This window comes from Anser anser (genome assembly GCF_964211835.1).
Source record: "Anser anser genome assembly, chromosome: 1".
Taxonomy (NCBI): Eukaryota; Metazoa; Chordata; class Aves; order Anseriformes; family Anatidae; genus Anser; species Anser anser.
The window spans coordinates 113,289,921-113,307,477 of NC_139720.1; the positions used below are offsets into that span (position 1 = coordinate 113,289,921).

General features: G+C 41.5%; 1 protein-coding gene across 5 annotated transcripts in view; it reads left to right on the plus strand.

Annotated features, from left to right (window-relative positions):
* Nucleotides 1-17,557, plus strand: part of MRPS6 (mitochondrial ribosomal protein S6) — a 46,048-nt gene that overhangs the window by 24,761 nt on the left and 3,730 nt on the right. For 2 of the 5 annotated variants that reach the window (XM_083818167.1, XM_083818169.1), the window contains exons 2-3: nucleotides 5,457-5,557; nucleotides 9,299-9,438. In XM_083818167.1, the coding sequence (XP_083674293.1) occupies nucleotides 5,457-5,557; nucleotides 9,299-9,438 (241 nt within the window). Of the gene's footprint in view, nucleotides 1-5,456; nucleotides 5,677-9,298; nucleotides 9,439-17,557 lie in introns of all 5 variants that reach the window. The other 3 variants (XM_083818170.1, XM_083818168.1, XM_083818166.1) reach the window with 2 other exon arrangements.

A 17,557-nucleotide genomic window follows, 5' to 3' on the forward strand; every position in this document is an offset into this window, starting at 1 on the left:
ATGTGTGTAAAGAAGAAAATGAGAGAAAATACTAGGGGAGCGAGATATGGACACACAACACAGTGAAAAGTAAGGAGATGGAAACAAGGATGAGAGAAGAGATATTGGAAGAAAGTGCTTTTCTGAGGATATCTTAACCCAGAAAAAGACTTGAAATTAGTCTTGTCTTGAGAAATTTGATAATGTAGATGACGTTCTTGGGAGGTATGTAAATCTTGACTTAAGTCTGCTAGGTTGTATGAATGGCCAGTTGTGTAAAGAGCAGCAGCAACCTATTTTTGTAGGAATTATGTCTTATTAAACATCATAGCAAGTAAAATTGCACCAGAGGACCTCTTATCCAGAGAAGCCATAACCAGCTTTCTCAAGAAAGCAGTAAGCTTTAAGTCAGCTGTGATATTGGAAGATGGGGAGGAGAAAAAAGCAAAACTTTTCTCTCTGTGGTGTTTAAAATCCTGATTACATCTAAAAATACTGTCATGAATTGGATTTCTTTTCCATACTTGTCTACGGATGACTTGATGCAGGTCTTTCTTAGATTTCTGAACAGCTTAGTTTGGCTTTACGTTCTGCTCATCTCAAGGATTTTTGAAGGCGGAGGCTGGGCAATTCCAAACCAAAAGCTTGAGGAATCAAAGGGAAAGTTTGTGAAGTCAGAAGAAGTTTCAGTTTTGTTTTATTATTATTATTTTTTTAATTGGCAGTTGATAGCTCTGGGGACAAGAATTGATTACCCAAATTGGCAAATTGTGCAACCACTTATCTACTCTTAATGTATTCTGGTGGAGGTTTACCAATGAAAAGTACTGGGATGGTAGAAGAAGCTTCTTGACTGTGGTTTCAGCTTCTGTATCACAAGATTGGAGAAGACTTCTGTTCTTCTCACTTTCCCCATTTTCTGTTCTTACTATTAGCTTTTTGTTCTCTTCATTAGAATGCGTTTGCTTTTTCATCTTAAACCTGACAAATATGGAAACAATTGGAGTTGTAGGTGAATGTGTGTGTGCGCATGCACATTTCAAACACCAGGGAGAAAAGGCTTCTGGAAATAACTCCCAATGTGCTTTTTTTTCCTTCTTTTTTTCTTGTTACCATTTGAGCTTATTTAAGCTTAATGAGTATATAAAGTAAACCTGATGAAATGTACTCCATATCTAAAAGTCATGAAGAACAAGGCTTACTTGTAGTTTCTGGTGAGTAGACTTTAGCTGATCAGGAGCATTAGATTGAAGTCTGTGTTGTAATTTATTGTGATTTGAGAAGAAGAGGGTAAGTTTCTAAGTGGCATTGTAACAAAGATGGCTCTCAAGTAGTATCCAAATGTTAAATTCAATGGTTTCTAATAATAAACCACTGAAATGGCCCTGCATCACAGGGGATTTGGTTATAGTTGGCAAAGTTGTTCCATTCAGACTTACAAGACACCTTCTAGAGTTCCTTTTAGAAATTATAAGAGTTGACACTTTATAAAATGAACTAATTGTAAGCTAAGTTCATTGGTGAGACTAAAGTGTTAAATTAACTTTGATCTCAAACATTGAGTTAAAAAATATTGTGGAATTTAGGTTCTTTGAAGAAGAAAGGTGGATTTGGGGACAGAGGAGAGATTAGCAGCACTTTGACTTTAAAAGTTGCTTCCTTTGCCTCCAGGTCCCTGTGCTTCACGTTTGCATCAGGTGAAGTTGATAATGCCTTGGCTTACCCTCCATTACAATGTAATTAAAGAGCTGTTTTTTGGAGAGATGCAGTGTTGCATTTAATTCAGACGGAGGTAATTTTGGTCACCTCCAAACTTACTTTTAGATACTTGCCATCTATAACTTCATTATTTTCTGAATCCATTTCTAGAATAGTATCATGCATCCTTGACCAATAAATGTTTGGTGAAAATACCATTCTCGGTTCTGTCATTTGTTCCTTACTCTATGTCTGGAAAATCATACTGTCATCGTTAGAGAAATCTGTTCCTACCTAGCGCTGCTGTATGCCCAGCTTTCCCTAGACAGTTCCCTCCTCACCCCTGCCTGGCTCTGAACTTCCACTGAGGTATCAGGAGTCCTGGTTCATGTTGCTTGCTGTCCAGAGACTCTGCCTATTATGCTCAGAAGTCGCATGATGGTCATTTTTAGGATGGGTGCAGCACGGCTAGCACATTTTCTGTTCACTTGATCTACCACTTTGATCTTTTCTGAACAGTACGTGTCCTTCAACAGTTGTGCTCTACTCGCTGCTGCTACTCCGTGTTGTTTATGCTTTTACGGTAATTGCAGCTTTGCATCTTGCACCAGGACTTCGAGTTTGATCCCTGGGCAGATAAAGAACTAACCTGTCGTGAGCTGGCTTGTATGCCTGGTACGTTTTTTGCTAATATTAGCGCTATTTTGTTCTTTGCTGTCCATTCTTAATCTGCTGATTGGTTTTTCATCTGTCTGCTGCCTCTTGTTGTGTACTAAGAGAGGGTGCGAGAGTTGAATGACTCTCCAGCTTCCCCGTGTTCCTCATTGTAAAGTTCATCATCTTTCTTTCTTGTTGATCTTGGCGAGTTCACAAACGTATGTGTTTTTATCATTTTCACTAATAAGTTTTTAGTATTTAATTACGTATTCAGTAACGATATGGACATGTTTTTCAGTTTTACTGCTTTTGAATTGCAGTTTTTAAACATAAGTTTTGCATTCTTTAATTTCCACCTCAATGAATAATCGCAGAAGAACTTTAACTGTTTAGTAACCAAAAAGACACAGCTTTATGCTACTGTTACAACATTGAAGGGAATTTGAAGACTGGATTCCTTTTTGTTTGTATTTTAAAGAGGTGTGCCCACTGGTTTTTAAATGCTTTGTATTAACTGAGTGAGTAGTCAGAAGAACTTGAGTCTAGTCCTAACTGACCCTAAAACTAGGCATTTAGTGTCTGTTTCCTGTTCTACCACTGAAGACTCTGTTAGGAGGAGAGCCTTGGTATCTTGAGAAAGCTGCTTTTTTAGCCAGTTCTGTTTATTTCTATCCTTTTGACTTTGTCTCTTGAGTTCCCTCTGGCCAGCTCACTAGGCGGGACATGAAGCAGTGGTGCAGTCTTTTTAGATGGCTCTAACTCCAGCCACAGAGTTGTCCTTTCCTTTAGGATTGAGCGGATGGCTCCTTGGTTTTTAGGAGACATCAACATTACAAAAGCTTTATTCCATGCTCTTACTGAATTTCTGGTCTATCTCAGAGATGCTTCTTGTAGCTTCATAGCTGATGAGTTCACGTTCATTTGGTCTCCAGCAGAACAAAGGATACTTCGTCATCAGTATATTGCCCTTTTTTTTTTTTTTTTTTTAACTTTCTGGTCACCATGTGAGTTCTTTACAGCTGATAAAAACCATACTATAGCTTTTACTCCTGCTGGTGGTGTATAATAACTTCCCCTCACAAAGAGGTTGTTGGAGCTGCGTTTGGTACTCACTGGTTATTACCATGCGTTTGTGCCTTTGCTCCTGGGTGACAATTGGCTGGGTACCCCCCATCTGTTCCCATTTTTGCAGTCCCTTGAGATCCTGAAGAAGTCTGTGCATTAAATAGCTTTCTGTTTCCTTGTGACATTTATGATACACTGAAAAGAGCCACAGAAGGGCATACCGTACAGCTGTTGAGCTACCTGAACCAATCTTTGACCTGGGGTGGCTTTGGGGTGCGTGGAAGAAGCGGTGCAGTGTAGACAGGCCTGACTGACCTGGGCATCAGTCAGCTCGGGTTTGCATAGAGGCTATCTGCATTTGCAGGCAGTGGTGGCGGTGGCAGTGCTCTATGAATGTGACCAAATGGCTTCCAGAGCCAGGTTGGCCCATTTGTACCATGTGATGCCATGTTGTGCTATGGGGATTTACCAGAGAAGGGCACTTGATGTTACAGCCTGCCCCCTATGACTGGACGGAAGAAAGACTGGTGAGGAGAAAGGGGACAAGCAGTAGGTATGGGGAAATGCCTAGGGCGTGGTATGCGGCTGTGGTTTGTGTGATGTATGGGGCTGTGCGTAGCCTCTGGGCCCACGGGAGTAGCAGCGTTTCAAATAAACTTAGCTGGATTATTTGTGGAAAGGCGCCCGCTGATCTTGTGGCATTGGCAGGAGCAGCACCAGGTTCACCCTGGTATATGTGGCCACAGCATTCCTCATCTCTGGAGACAGCAAGCCCTGTGCAGAAAGTGTCTTTTGTAACGTGCCTCTGCTGTTTTTGCATGGTCAGCCAGCTATGGGCTTGACTTGCTAGTTGACGCATTTCCTCTGGGCAGCTCCGAGTTTAAAAAGTGCAGGGGTAGAGGGGTGAGGAAGGTTGATCCTGGTCCTTCAGTTATGTTTTCCAGGGGCAGTTTTCCAAGTAAATGCACTTGGAAAGTCCGCAGCGACTTCCCCCATCTTCCTTCCACAGCTTTGGTAGGCTCAGTAGATCTGTACCTCTGAGAATAAGGCAACTCACTCGTGACCAAATGATGGGGAACTGAGTTCACTAACGAAGTTCATCAAGTTCACTAAGGGCGAACCCATTCGAAAGGGCTTGATTATGCACCCAGGAGGGTGAACAAGACCTAGAATTGCATACCAGGGCTTACACACTCTTTCTAGCACTTCCTGCTCTCCAGCATGGGTATTCTGGCACTGACTGCCATTTTCTCCTGCTTTTTTTTTTTTTCTTTTTTTCCCCTCCTTGTTTCCCCATATCTGTGGTACTGGAATTACTGCTGGCTGTTCAGGAAAAAAATGTTGTGGCTCCCGGGTTGGGAGCCAGGCAATACCATTTCCTATGTCCTCAGCTGGTCTGGCTCTGAGGCAAACCAAGGAACCTGTGTCTGTGGATATTATGGTTAGCAAAGGCTAGCCTATATATAGTTTGGTTGATGGCTTTAGGCAAGCTATGATAAACCATGATCTTTTTTGGAGAGGAGGAATGAGAGGGATTACAGTGACAAGCTTTCAAAACCAACAGTTTATGTTTTCAAAGTACTTCCACAAATGGGGAGGTTGCAAAAAAGCGTAATATTTTACAATCCTGAATGTAGAAATCTGTGGCTTTCTTTTCTTGTTCTTTTTGTTTTGTTTTGTTTTTAAATATATAGGACTTTTTCTTAGGCTTCATTGTGTTTGGAAACTGCACATCATGTTGGACATGCTGCCACTCAGGGAATGTGCTGATCTGTTGGCATGTACAAAAGAGACGAAAAGCTTATGTGTCATTTGAGGGTAGGAGGGATGCAGAAGAATAACCTTATCCAATACCGTTTAACTCAAATATGCACGGTTGTTATTGCAGGGTATGTCAAACAAGTCCACAGCTGGACATACAGCTGCCTGTATAAAGGTCTCAATCAATTACGGTCGCTTTTGAACAGAGCTCTTTTTATGGATCAGCATTTTTTATTTGAGTGGGAGACAAGCAGCAACAGTAAACTTAACGGTATTTTTATTCATTGACCTGACAGATTTCTCCTGTGATAATTGCCTGAGCACCATGAAGGCTTCTGCAACCGAAGCATGCACAGCAGGAGAAGAGTTGAATGGCAGATCCTGTTGCTTTCCAAGTGTATGTTTCCCAGCCTAGTGTTGGAAGCTCTACAGGTGTGCTGCAGTGCACAAAATACTAAAGCTATTAGATTAGCTGCCCTTTCTCTCCTAAAACTGTTCTTTTCATTGTTAATATGGGTAAGTAAAACCCTAATGGGCAGTGTCAGATTCTCGTTTTGAAGTCAGAACCTTCTAGAAAGTAATATTTGCATCGGTGCTTGTTTCACAAAGGCAGCAGTTCTTGTTTTTTCTCTTCTTCCTTGAAGGCAGATTTCTAGTATGGTTCTTAGAGCGTGAAACTGTGGCTAGCACTAGCAGCTCTGTTACCCTACTTTTGGCTTGTATGTGCAACACTGTGAAGCTGCTGCTGTTACAAACAAGGGACTCACCTGCAGCTCCTGCTTTAGATAGGTTTGAGTGCTGAGACTATGTGGTGATGGAATCAGCATAAAACTGTGTCTGGAGTTTGGACCAGCTTCTCACACCTTTGTGTCCTGTAAGTTGAGCCAAAAGAGGCATAAGGAGCTTGGAAAAACAGTTCTTCATGGGGAAAGTCTTGAGAGGAGCCTCAGCTCTGCTCTTAACCCTTTCTTACAGCATTTGTGGAGGATGGGGTCAAGTAAAGCAAAGCTGTTACCTTTCTCTAGCTGTTGTTGATGTTTCTCCAACAGCAGAAATTGTAACAAACACTTTCTGCTGTGGTAAAACAAAAGATGGGTGTGGTGGAAAGTAAGAAATTTTTGGTTTATGGTCATTGTTGAAGATATTGTGAAAATGCCACCTGATCTACTTACTTGGCTTTCCAGAGGGCATGACTTATATGTAGTCTTCTACTACTAAGGACTCTTACAATAAGGAAAATATCAAGGAAGATATCCAGCATTCAAAAAATACCAAGTTACTGGCCCTTGTTACTCTCTTCTGTTTCAACTAAATACCTTCAGAGAGAATCTTAGTTGGGTAAGCTCCTGCAGCTTTTGGTTGCTAATATGCCACGGTAACACAAGGAGGGACAGAACAGACCTTGAAAGCTGTGTCTCTGGCAGGCTCTGTACCTCATTAGCAAAATTCTGATCTTATTTTAAAGAATGTTCCTATTGTGGAGTTTAGTATATTAAATTAAAATTTCAAAAAAAAAACTCCCAACTTTTAGAATTCTGTTCCTCACTTTCAGTCCTGTCAGCCAACAGGTGTGTCACAGTGACCCTTCCTTCCTAGTTCTCGAGTATCGTTCAAAGTAATGAGGTAGTAACATCCTGTAGCTGTTGCTTCCCAGTTCTTCTCTGATAGTATTTGCTTGTCCTTCTAGGGTTTGCGGAGAGAGAGATCAGTGTGTGACTGCTTGGTGGTAGTTGTCAGACGTATAGAGGATGGAAAACAATGCAAAATATAAGCACATAGAGAAGATTAAGAATCCAGTCTTGGAGGATAATGCTTGGTTTGGTGGGATACTCTGGTATTTGAACATAGTGTTGTAGTAAGCAGCAGGATTTGAGAGATGAGGGAGATTTAAAGGAGGAAGAGAAAATATTAATGTGGTCACCATCAGCTGTCGGTCAGCATCATCAACTGCAGCATGAATGTGTAAATGCCTACATAACTTCACAGAATTGGTTTGATCCTATTTTTCTATCAAAGTGAGGCCTGTATAGTTGTGGTCTACCTATCCATCTCTCAGTTGCTCCTCAGTAAGTTTTGAACACCCTGGTTTTGTTCCAGACAAACTTGAAGGAGGAGCTGAAGTCACATTCAGACACCTGTAACATTTGTGGGAACAGCTTGCTTTGTGGCAAGAGGGCAAAAAGAGTTGTAGGAAAACCAAGAGAGTTCTCCATTTGGGGAAGGAGGTCCTACTCACGAGAGGCACTTACTTGGAAATTTAATGAGTACTGATGGAGGCAACTGTATGAAGTCAACTGAAAAATAATGTTATTCCTGTTTTTGAGCTAAAGAGTGATTTAAAGTTATATATTGTAATCCAAAACTCTCTTAATAATGCCTTCATCCTAATTTTTCACGCTGCAACAAGAGATCCTTTAGTGTTTCTCTGTTGTGAGAAACAATAGTTTTAATGCCTCAAACTTTGGCAAGGTAGTGACATTTCGTCAAATGTGAACGTCTGGTCCCTGTGGTAGTTTTACAACACAACCTAAACGTACATTGGAAAAAAAAAATCCCAGGCATTTTTGCTGACCTCATAACTGTTTAGGCTCTTCGTGTTGAAAATAAATTTCCCAAACAGTTCATCTAGCTGGTGAGGGGGAAATAAAATTTCTGATTGATAGGAGCAGTTAGGTGCAGACTCTTCACTGCCACAGGGCAATTAACTCATGGAAACAAGAAATCATTTCAGACCATCTGTGCTTGGGTCTTTCAAAGAGCAGTCAACATTGTAGCATGTAATATGTTGAACATCTTTGCTCTGCATCTGGAGGCTCTTTCATATCACCTTGCATCCTCAGCAAAAGGAAAGAAATTCCATGTGCCACAGCACGGACTGCACTGCATAGAGTGAGATTTTGGTACCACCTTTTTCACCAATTTCCACTAAGGGATCTGGACATTAAACAACCCTTAGGTGTGCATCTCTACTTTAGACTCGGGAGACTAACTTTCAGTCATCTTCTCCATGAAATGATCGAAGGATTACACAAGTTTTCTCCTGGCTGAGAAAAGACAGTGAAATTGTTATGCTGGTGTGATTTCACAAAATACAAACTACTCAGAAAATCATCTCTTTCATTACTTTTTCATTTACAACGATTACCATCTCACCAAACAGTAGACTTGGGAGTATACGTTGATGTGAAATGTTGCAGGAAGCAGAGAAGGAAGCTGTGCGGTTTTTGTTTAGTTGGATGTCCGTTTATTTTCCTTTCTTTGTAGGATATCTGTTTCTTAAAATGCTTCTTGTCATTGATAGTGTACCAAGTTTTCAGTTGTTTTCAAAACAGTCTAATTTATATTTTATTAACATTTTTCATAGATATTCTAGTGTCGTTACAGAAATGATTCGGCACTCTAGAGCTCTGTTATGCAATAAGCAAGAAAATATTTCATCTGCTTTACCTACTGCTTTTTGGCTGCCTGTCCCTCAAACTTGTTTTTCTGAGGAGTGAGATCTCTGCGTGTTAGTCTAATTACTGCATGTCAGTTCCTTAACTCTTAAAAAGGCTCGTATGTCAGCTGTGCAAAAGTAATGAGAGGTGCAGTGATTTAACCAAGGGTCCGATATCTATTACGTGTGTGCAGTAGAAATGACAATGCAAAATGAACGCGGTGCTGATTGTTGTCCCTGTAGCAAGCCACAGATTGGTGTTGCTCCCAAACTCTTCACTTTAAATGCCATGGTGAACAATATTAATTAGCATCAATGATCCAGGGACTTTAAATTGCTCTTTGCCACGTGTATTTACTCATACCTGTGCAAGGGTCAGCCAAGGTGATACCAGGTGAGTTAAAGCCATTAACTATTTCCTTTTTCCTGTTGTTTGTTGTTGGGGCTTGCCTCTGAAATCAGTGGAAACTTTGCTGTTGCCGTAATTCACAAACGAATTGGCTGTTTGTCAGCTGTTTGTTTTAAAAAAATAATAAATAAATGTTTTCCTTGTGAGGAAGTGGTTCCATTTTGCCATCTCAGGTTACTACACGCTCCCTTCCAGCACTTAGCCATGCAAGTGCATGTGTTGATTGTAATCGCATAATAAGAATAACCAGATTTGTGTACATTTCCTGCTTTCTCTTTTTTTTTCTTTTCAAGCCTGAGACCGCAGCTGTGCTGAAGCGCACTGTTGAGGCTCTCATGGAGAAAGGAGCCGTTGTGAGGAACCTCGAAAACCTGGGAGAAAGGGCTCTGCCGTACAAAATCTCCAAGCACAAGCAGCGCCACAGAAGAGGAGGGTATGCACGATGCATTTTTCTTTAAAACCCTTTCAGTTCTCCTTTAAAATGTCCATAAGCCACTGTTGTCGTTTGGTCTTCCTCGTGCTTTTGGGGAGCAGATGTGCAACGTGTGTCGCCTCAGCGAGGCAGATCGTGCTCTGCTTCAACTGTTTTGTGCTGCTTCGTTTTGTGTGCTGGTAGCTCCTTGCTTGTGTGCAGATGTCGTCTTGTGAGTGGCCTGAGCTCAGGCGTTGGGACTGCTTTCCCCAATGTACACAATGTTATTTTGTTAGGCCATTTTTACGTAACTGTTTTCCAAGCCGGACAGGCTGTTTACTGATAAAAGTCTCACTTAATCTGCTGGTTGCTAATTGGCAAGATTGATTCTTTTTCTCTAATGCATCTGAACTAAATGTTGATTACCATACGCATCCTGTAAGACTCACTCGTGATTTTGGTACGGCTTTAGCTAGAGATGACCACGTAAGCACAACTGGCTTGTTTAGAGGAGAAACATCTCCGTTTGTCCCCACGGAGGAGAGCTGGGACATGGGATGTTGGCCTTCTCCTGCGAGGCAGAGCAGAGGTGCCGCGGCCTTCTCCCCTGACTGCCCGCACTGGTGTTTTGTTGCTCCTTGAGGCTGCCTCCGAAATGGAAATGGATGCTGGCTCGCCGCGAGGGTTGAGAAATGTTGCTAAGCAACCTGTGCTGCGCAGGGGCTGCCTGCCGTAATCAAAATAACAATTAGCCGCACGCTTCTCCTCGTCCCTGTAGTACAACTGGGCGTAAGTGGACCTGCCGCCTTCCTGGATGGGCCTTCTGGCACTGGCCGGGGTGAGGCGACCCTGGGGAGCGCCTTTTAGGAAGCCCTTGGTAGGTCGTCTCCCGAGGGTGCCTCACAGCTTCGCTCCCTTTTCCGACGACCCCTTCCTTCCCCTGCAAAGTGGGAGCTGGCAGCTAGAGCAGACGGACAGAAAGAGGAGGGGAGGGAATCTCCACAGTGTGCCTGTTACTTACCCAAAAGCAACGGCGACGTGGCTGCGGCTGTCTTGTGCTCTTGCTCCATGGTATCTGTGATTGCCTTCAAAACATGGCTTGATCCCGATAGTTTTGCATTTTAGGATGAAGTCTTCTCTGCACGTGGGAGCTAATCAAAGCCTTGCGTCAAGACAGAATTATTAATTACCTCATCCATCCAACATTAAATTATTTTCAGGCTGATTCAGCAGGACAAGGAGCTGGTGTAACACTGGTACTACAGGTGGGGAGCTAAGCCAGAGGGTCTAGAGTCCACTCAGTTGGGATGTTCAAGTTGAGACTTCTGGCTTCTAGTTTCTTTTTTTTCTACAGCACTAAGCTCTTTGAAACACTTCACCACTTTGGATCACAGTTTCCACTTGGCTTGGGTGGCAATACTTCACCATCAGGGCTTGGGTTCTTCAGCAGGGAAAACAGAAAAAGGAGAAAACCATAACCAGACATCACAAGAATTATGTAGAGGTGAATAAAAGCCATTTCTTGAGGGTATTTTTCAGACATGTAAGCTCGCTAAACTCATTTATTACAACAGATTACCTGTTTAATAAGCAGAAGGAGGGGATCAGTAGACTATAATAACCATCTTCTTTGCAGTGCTGAGAGCAGACACATTTTGTTTTCTGCTTGAGGTGGGGTTTTAGTGACAAATAATTGCCATCGTGTTTTGAAACACGGGCATGAAGCCATCAGATTTATGTCACCATAACTGTTGTTTCTTCACCTCCCAGTTCAAGTGTCTCTAAATTAATTTAGCAGTCGTTCTGCTTGCCCTGGATTTGGATCCTCTGTATATGAATATGAGAGTTCCCTGCTCTAAATTGCTTGACTTCCTAAAAGGAAGCGATTAAAAGTAGGTACTACAGGAAAGGATAAGATTGTTGTTCAGAGTTCAAATTCAGGAGAAACAAGATATTACAATGGGAAGCAGCAGGCAGTTTCAGTACCTGGTAATGTGGGAGAATGCATTTGTGTAGATATGCCAGAGAGGTTGCAGTTCAGTGTACAGATATGGTGGATTCCTGATTTGATATTTCGTAAGGTCCAGAGAGTAACTTACTCAGAATATTAAACAATCTGGGAATAGGAAGTGAAAAGTCAGTTCTTTATCCACCTCATAAAGTCAGTCAGTTCTGTTTTACAGCATCTGTAAAAGTAATCTCTTTTTTAACAGGACAACATTAAAAAGAAAGGGGAAAAAAAAAGCTCTTCAAGATGGTTCAGTAAGTGTACTCGCTAAAAAATCCTAACATCTTTTCTCCTTCATAATGAATTTTTAATTCTGCCTGTCTCCCCTTCAGTACCAAGGTGGTGTATTGAATAGTATAGTCTCTCACCTTTTCCTTATTCTGGGCTTTTTCTGAAGTAACTGAAAGGGCTTCTGTGAGAGTGCAAATGAGGCTGTGTGTATGGGGAGAGTGGTGAACCTTTCAGAGCTTTTCATTTTGGGGGGGTGGACTTGTTTGTTTTTTTAGTTTGGTGATTTTCAGCAGAGCTTCAGCTAGTTTATTTTCTGAGGACGTGGAGATGCTTGTGGGCTTAGGATGCACGCTGAATCCATTACTTCCTTTGACCTCCTGGCTGGTTTTCCTGTGTGAAAATTAGGGCAGTACAATATTCATAGCATAGGTCACAGCTTAATAGAGTGCATCTCTTAGAGACAGCTCTTGCCCTAGCGATCGCTACTCGAACCATCTTCCTGTCACTCAGAATGGCACTGAGTCCCCTCAGCTGCATGGGAAAACAAAGTGATTTTCCTAAACAGCCTGGTTCCTTTACAAACGCCCAGGGTTACCTCGGCTGTTCCCCTTACCTTGACTCAAGGGCCATCAGCATGGCACTGCCAGCTGCTCACAGCTCTGCTGAGACGTGCTCTGTGGCATGTCTAGTATCATCCCTCTCCCAGCCTTTTGCTGTGCATCTTTTCATTTAGTTAATTTTATCTGCAGTTCAAGTCTTTGCAGTGTATCATAAAACTGAGTGATTGACAGAGAAAGACGTGCAGTACACACAGCAAAGCTGCCACTGGGCTCCACCAGGTTTTTGTAGTGTCTTTAGTAAGGAATTAACCTAGAAAATGCATAGTCGTAGGTCCACAAGCAGGTGCTCTGTATCCTCAATACAGATTATTTTCCTCTGAGTTCTGCGGTGCTTTCAGCATCATCTGTCTCGGGTATACAGCGTTACAGGCACATTACAAATTTACGAGTATCCAGGACACTTTGCAGATCGATTGGCAGCAAAATTCTCATTTTCTGTAAAGCTGAGATTTTTCAAAGGCTGCCACAGGGGATTGTGGCCCACAGCTGTCACTGGAATGAACAGTTTTACTCCACCAGCAGCTTTGGAGACCTCGGATCACATGTATAATTGACTGGTTTCTTCTCTGGAAATGGTATTCACTGAGCAGGTGGTGCACGTGCATTGAGAGTATATTAAACCAAATTTTGGTCTTTCTCTTAAACGCATCTTCCTTTTGACAGAAAACACCTTCCTTTTTTAGAGACCTAACGTTGACAGGCTTTGAATTTAGATAATTATGAAAATAGTATGTTTCAAGAACCGTATGGGTACATTTGAAGACTAAAACTTTTAAATTGTTTCTATACCGATATTTTAAACCGAAGTCAAAGTAGCTGCTAACTCACAGTACTAATTGCTGTAGCAGAACATTGGTTTTGAAATATTTAAGAGCATGATTCAAGTACATTCTGTAGCATATCACCAAATTGTAACAAATACAAATTCACCTTATGGATGAATGAAATGTGACACATTGGTTCCAGCGTGGGTTAGGTATGGAAGTGTACTTGAGGCATTGAGCCTGCGTGACTTGCCCGTGGCAGTCACATCTCTGGAAAAAAAACAGCTGAAGAATGTAAATAAGGATTCCTGGCTGTATCTCCTAATGGGCAATAGATTTGTGCCAAATATTTGTTCTGCTAGCCACTACTTGTTTCTACTTGTTTATCATTTTTAATGAGGTGTACTGAAACTGCTTTTAACACAGTGGCACATTTTTTTAATATTATATCACGTGTATCAGGAGGTACTTATTTCTGGAATAAACAAAAGTGAACTGATTTAAATAAGGTGTGTATTAGGATATGAATTCAAGGAATGTTAAACTTTGAATTTGTTTGTTGTTTAAAAGGATACAGAAGCAATGAATCCCTCAAAGCTGCTTTCAAATAAAGGGTCTAGACCAGGGCTTGGTGATGGCATTACTGAGCCCTTGCTGCATATTTGGTCAGTGCTGAACTGGAGGATATTGCAACTGCTTGTAAAATGATAGATCTCAGTGGCATAGTCTGTGGGTTTGCACTTTGTGGCATACCTGTTTTCTTTGGCCTTGCCAGGCTGTGCCTTAATGATACGCTTGTGGCACTTCATGCTTCAAGGCATCGGACTGAAAAGCTGGTCTGGGGGGGGCGGTTGGTACGCCGGATATTTTTACTTTAGGGGAGCTGGTACAAGGGAGGCTGCAAAACAGATCTTTAAAAAATGATTCAGGCACTCCTCTGGGAAGGTAGTGGCTCAGACTTTTTGCAGACCAGGTTTCTATTAAACTGGAAGGAGATATGACAAGGACTCTGGGGAGAAGAAAGTGGTCGAGTGTAATTGGGGTTTGATTATTGCCTTTCATTTGATATCTTGGTATCCACTAGAGATTTGCTGTGAGAGTTAGTGTGGTTTTTTAGTTTGTTTTTGTTGTGCATCAGCCTGGTCAGTGCTCAGATTTAGTGCCATTTCATAAATCAGTACAGCACTGTGGTCTTCCCCTTACACTTTGTTCTGTGTGTGCTTTTCCCTACTTAATCTACCTGTAACATGGTAATGTTTTTAGACCTATCTCCCCACACTTCTGACTGTTTCACTTTCTTTATTTGTGAATTCTCTAGCTAAACTGTGAATAATTCTGGTTGTTCCTAACATTTTCTGTGTTCTATTTGCCCGTTTTTCATTGGCTTGTTTTCTTTTTCTCTTTTAAACTTTGATTTTTGAAAAGACAGCAATGTTCTTTTGTTATTTGCTTGCTTGTCTCTTAATCTTTTTGTTTTGCTGTTCACTCTGTTATCTCATCAACCCACTTGTTCTCTGAAATAGCATGCTCAGGTCTTACTTCTGTACGTGCTGAGTTGTATTTTGGGAGCTTACCTTAACAAGTGCATGGGGAATTTTCAGTTGGAGGTGTGCAGGGATCCTAGTGATTGCTGGGATCTGCGAAGTAGCACAGAATGTGTATATAAATGTATGTATCTGCAGTACCTGACCAGATCAGACATCAGGAAATCGAGGTTGCAATTTGAGTTGCATAGTGGGCATGTTTGTGTGACAGTGGGAAAACTGCAAAGCAAGGAGATGCTTTCCCAAGGATGTGTGCAGGTTTTAGGCTCTGCAGTGCTGTGATTGCTCCCCAGGAACTGGGAGCAGCTCACCAGGCTTCAGTACCAGCATCCCCTCCGCGATGGTGAGGAAGGCTGCGTGCCTCCCACAGGCTGTCCTGGCCTTCCCACAGCTCACTCCCAGCTTCTCTTGGTGGTTTAGGGTCTGAAGCAGTTTTCCCTCCTGGGGAAGCACCTTGTATTTTGCCTCTATTATATGGCATGTGACTTAATGGTCATTGCCAAAGCATGGGCTCAGGAAAGAAGAAGCATGAGTCTACCTAATGTCTTTGTGCCTCAGTGGCCTAATACACAAGAAATAGATAGTTATTAAGATGAGTATTTCAGTAATGGAGCATGACGTTCTTTAAGAGATCTGAACATATCTTTGTAAATTATGTTACATGCTCAAGCTTTGACTCTTTCCGTAAAGTATTTTAGTTTCAGAACTATACTTACACAAATTATTTTTAAACAAGCAGCTTGTGGAAGAGTAATATCCTTTGAGGACAAGAGATGTTAAATTGTCATCCAGTAACCCATGTTGTCAGGATACAGTTTTAGGAGTAAAATAATAGTTACCCATCAGAGTTGTTCTCAGGAGTATTCTCAAGTTTTAACACACCATCTCTTCCCCAGTAAAATACAAGCTATCATGTAGTTGAAGGACTTCATCCTGCAGATAATACACCAACATGTGTAGCTTCACTCAGGTAGGCTCACTTGATTTTCATGGCTCCCAAAGGCCATACAGGGGTAAAGAAAAACAGAGGAAGGAGGATGCAAACTTCCATTTTTTTTAACACTGCCAGACTAAATTTATAGTTAGTGCACAACCTATGTGTGATTTTTTTGTTCAGATTTTAGAACATCTTAATGTGTTTCAGCAAAAAGGAGTTCTGGATCTGTGGTGTACTGGGATGAGAACAGACACAGTTTGAATGTTTGAGTATTAGGCATGTTTGTAGTATTTTCTACTAAATTGATTGTCTTCTTCCACTAGATGGGGCTTTCTCCATTGATGAGTTGAACCATTACTTTTCCTTCAAACGCTTTTGTCCACATTAACGTGTAAATGTGCATCTACCTTGGGTACCAGAGCCCTGAAATGTTGTTTTTTTTCCTCACTTTATCTTTGAGGTTGCGATTTGCAGTTTTGAAGCCTTTTAGTAGAAATGGCACAGTACAGTAATCTGTGATGCTGAGGTGCCAGCATCAATTTCTGGTGCGGTAAATTCTGTAGCATCTTTATGTAAGCATGTTTATTAAATGTGATGGCTGCACTAAATAGTGGTCTTGGTCAGGTGGGAAGCAGTCACTTTTTAAAAAAAAAAAACAAACAAAAAACAAAAAATGTGAATTAATACTTGCTGTGTAACTGCAGCTGTGCTCATAACAAATCTGCAGACTTTTCAAATGCTGCCCAGTGAGCGTGACTTTTCAAACACTCTGATTAGGTCAGGCTCGTTTCTCTTTTGCAGTGAAACAGAATTTTTCTGCAATGTTGCAAAATGTCTTTCTGTTATTTAATTAGCTTAATAACAGGCGTCTGTGTATAGAATTTGGCAAATGAAATTTCTGAAGAATGTGCACATTTTTTTTTTTTAAAAACAGTATTTTTTCCCCCCAGTACTGGTTGACAGTGGATTATTTGTGTCATTGCTATGGCACAATGTAGTTACTAAGGCAGTAGCTTTTGGTTTTGATCTGGATATTCCCAGTTGCTGTCCTTGTGACTTTCAGAGGACTTCCATCTATTCCATAGTTGTGTTTTATAAGCTAGAAGTAGTAACACGTGTTTTAGTCCTTCCAGCTACAAAATGATAGTCCTACTGAGCATAAACTCACCTACCTGCCCTGCTAAGGAAGAATAGTGACCGCAAGAGCCAAGGAGAAAAGCAAACTACTGCTCTTCAAGAGCAACGCAGTGGTTCCAAAGATGAAGTGGGCATTCTGGTAGGAGAGCAATTTCATTAACAGAGGATTACTCTAGTGAGAACGACTGTCCAGCTACTTCCATGAGCGTACCACAGCTTGCTTTCCTCTGGACAGTTTCTTGTTTCCTTCTGGGATGCTTTAGTTGTATGTTTTCTTGCCTTTGTATCTTCCACTCTCCTACTGGGGAAGCTTACTTAGACTTTGTGTTGCTGCATAAAGGAAAAATTTAAAGGAAAGATAGCTAATTGAGTTTGAGCTTATCATCTTTAAGCATACAGACGTTTTCTGGGCACAACAATGGCACCACACAGCCTCTTCCAAGTCCACTGTAAGTGTGCTTTTTCCCTCTGTTCCTCAGGTACATTGAACATAGCCTCCGAGTCCATGTTCCAGGAGGATTTAAAAGTGAGTTTTGATCCAGGTGCCTTTCAGGGTTCTGTGAAGTCACAGACTGTCCATGTGAAAGCAAAATATACAAGCATCCATAGGACTTCAGGACTCAAATTCAAACAATTTCTGGCTTGGATATATTAAAAAGGATACATGAAACCAGGCATTTTTTTCATACACAAAGGCATGCCCTTCTTTTTCTGAAATCCTATGATTTTTCTCTTTTTTTTTTCAATTAACACATTGTTTCAGTACATTTCAGTGGTTAGTCTGCTCTCCTGTATTTAAATCATCCTTCTATTTACAGTGGAGCATGATGACAAAAATAACTGTGGTCTCATAGTGAATCAGTGGAATTTTCCTGCATTTCTCCCCTGATGACTCGCCT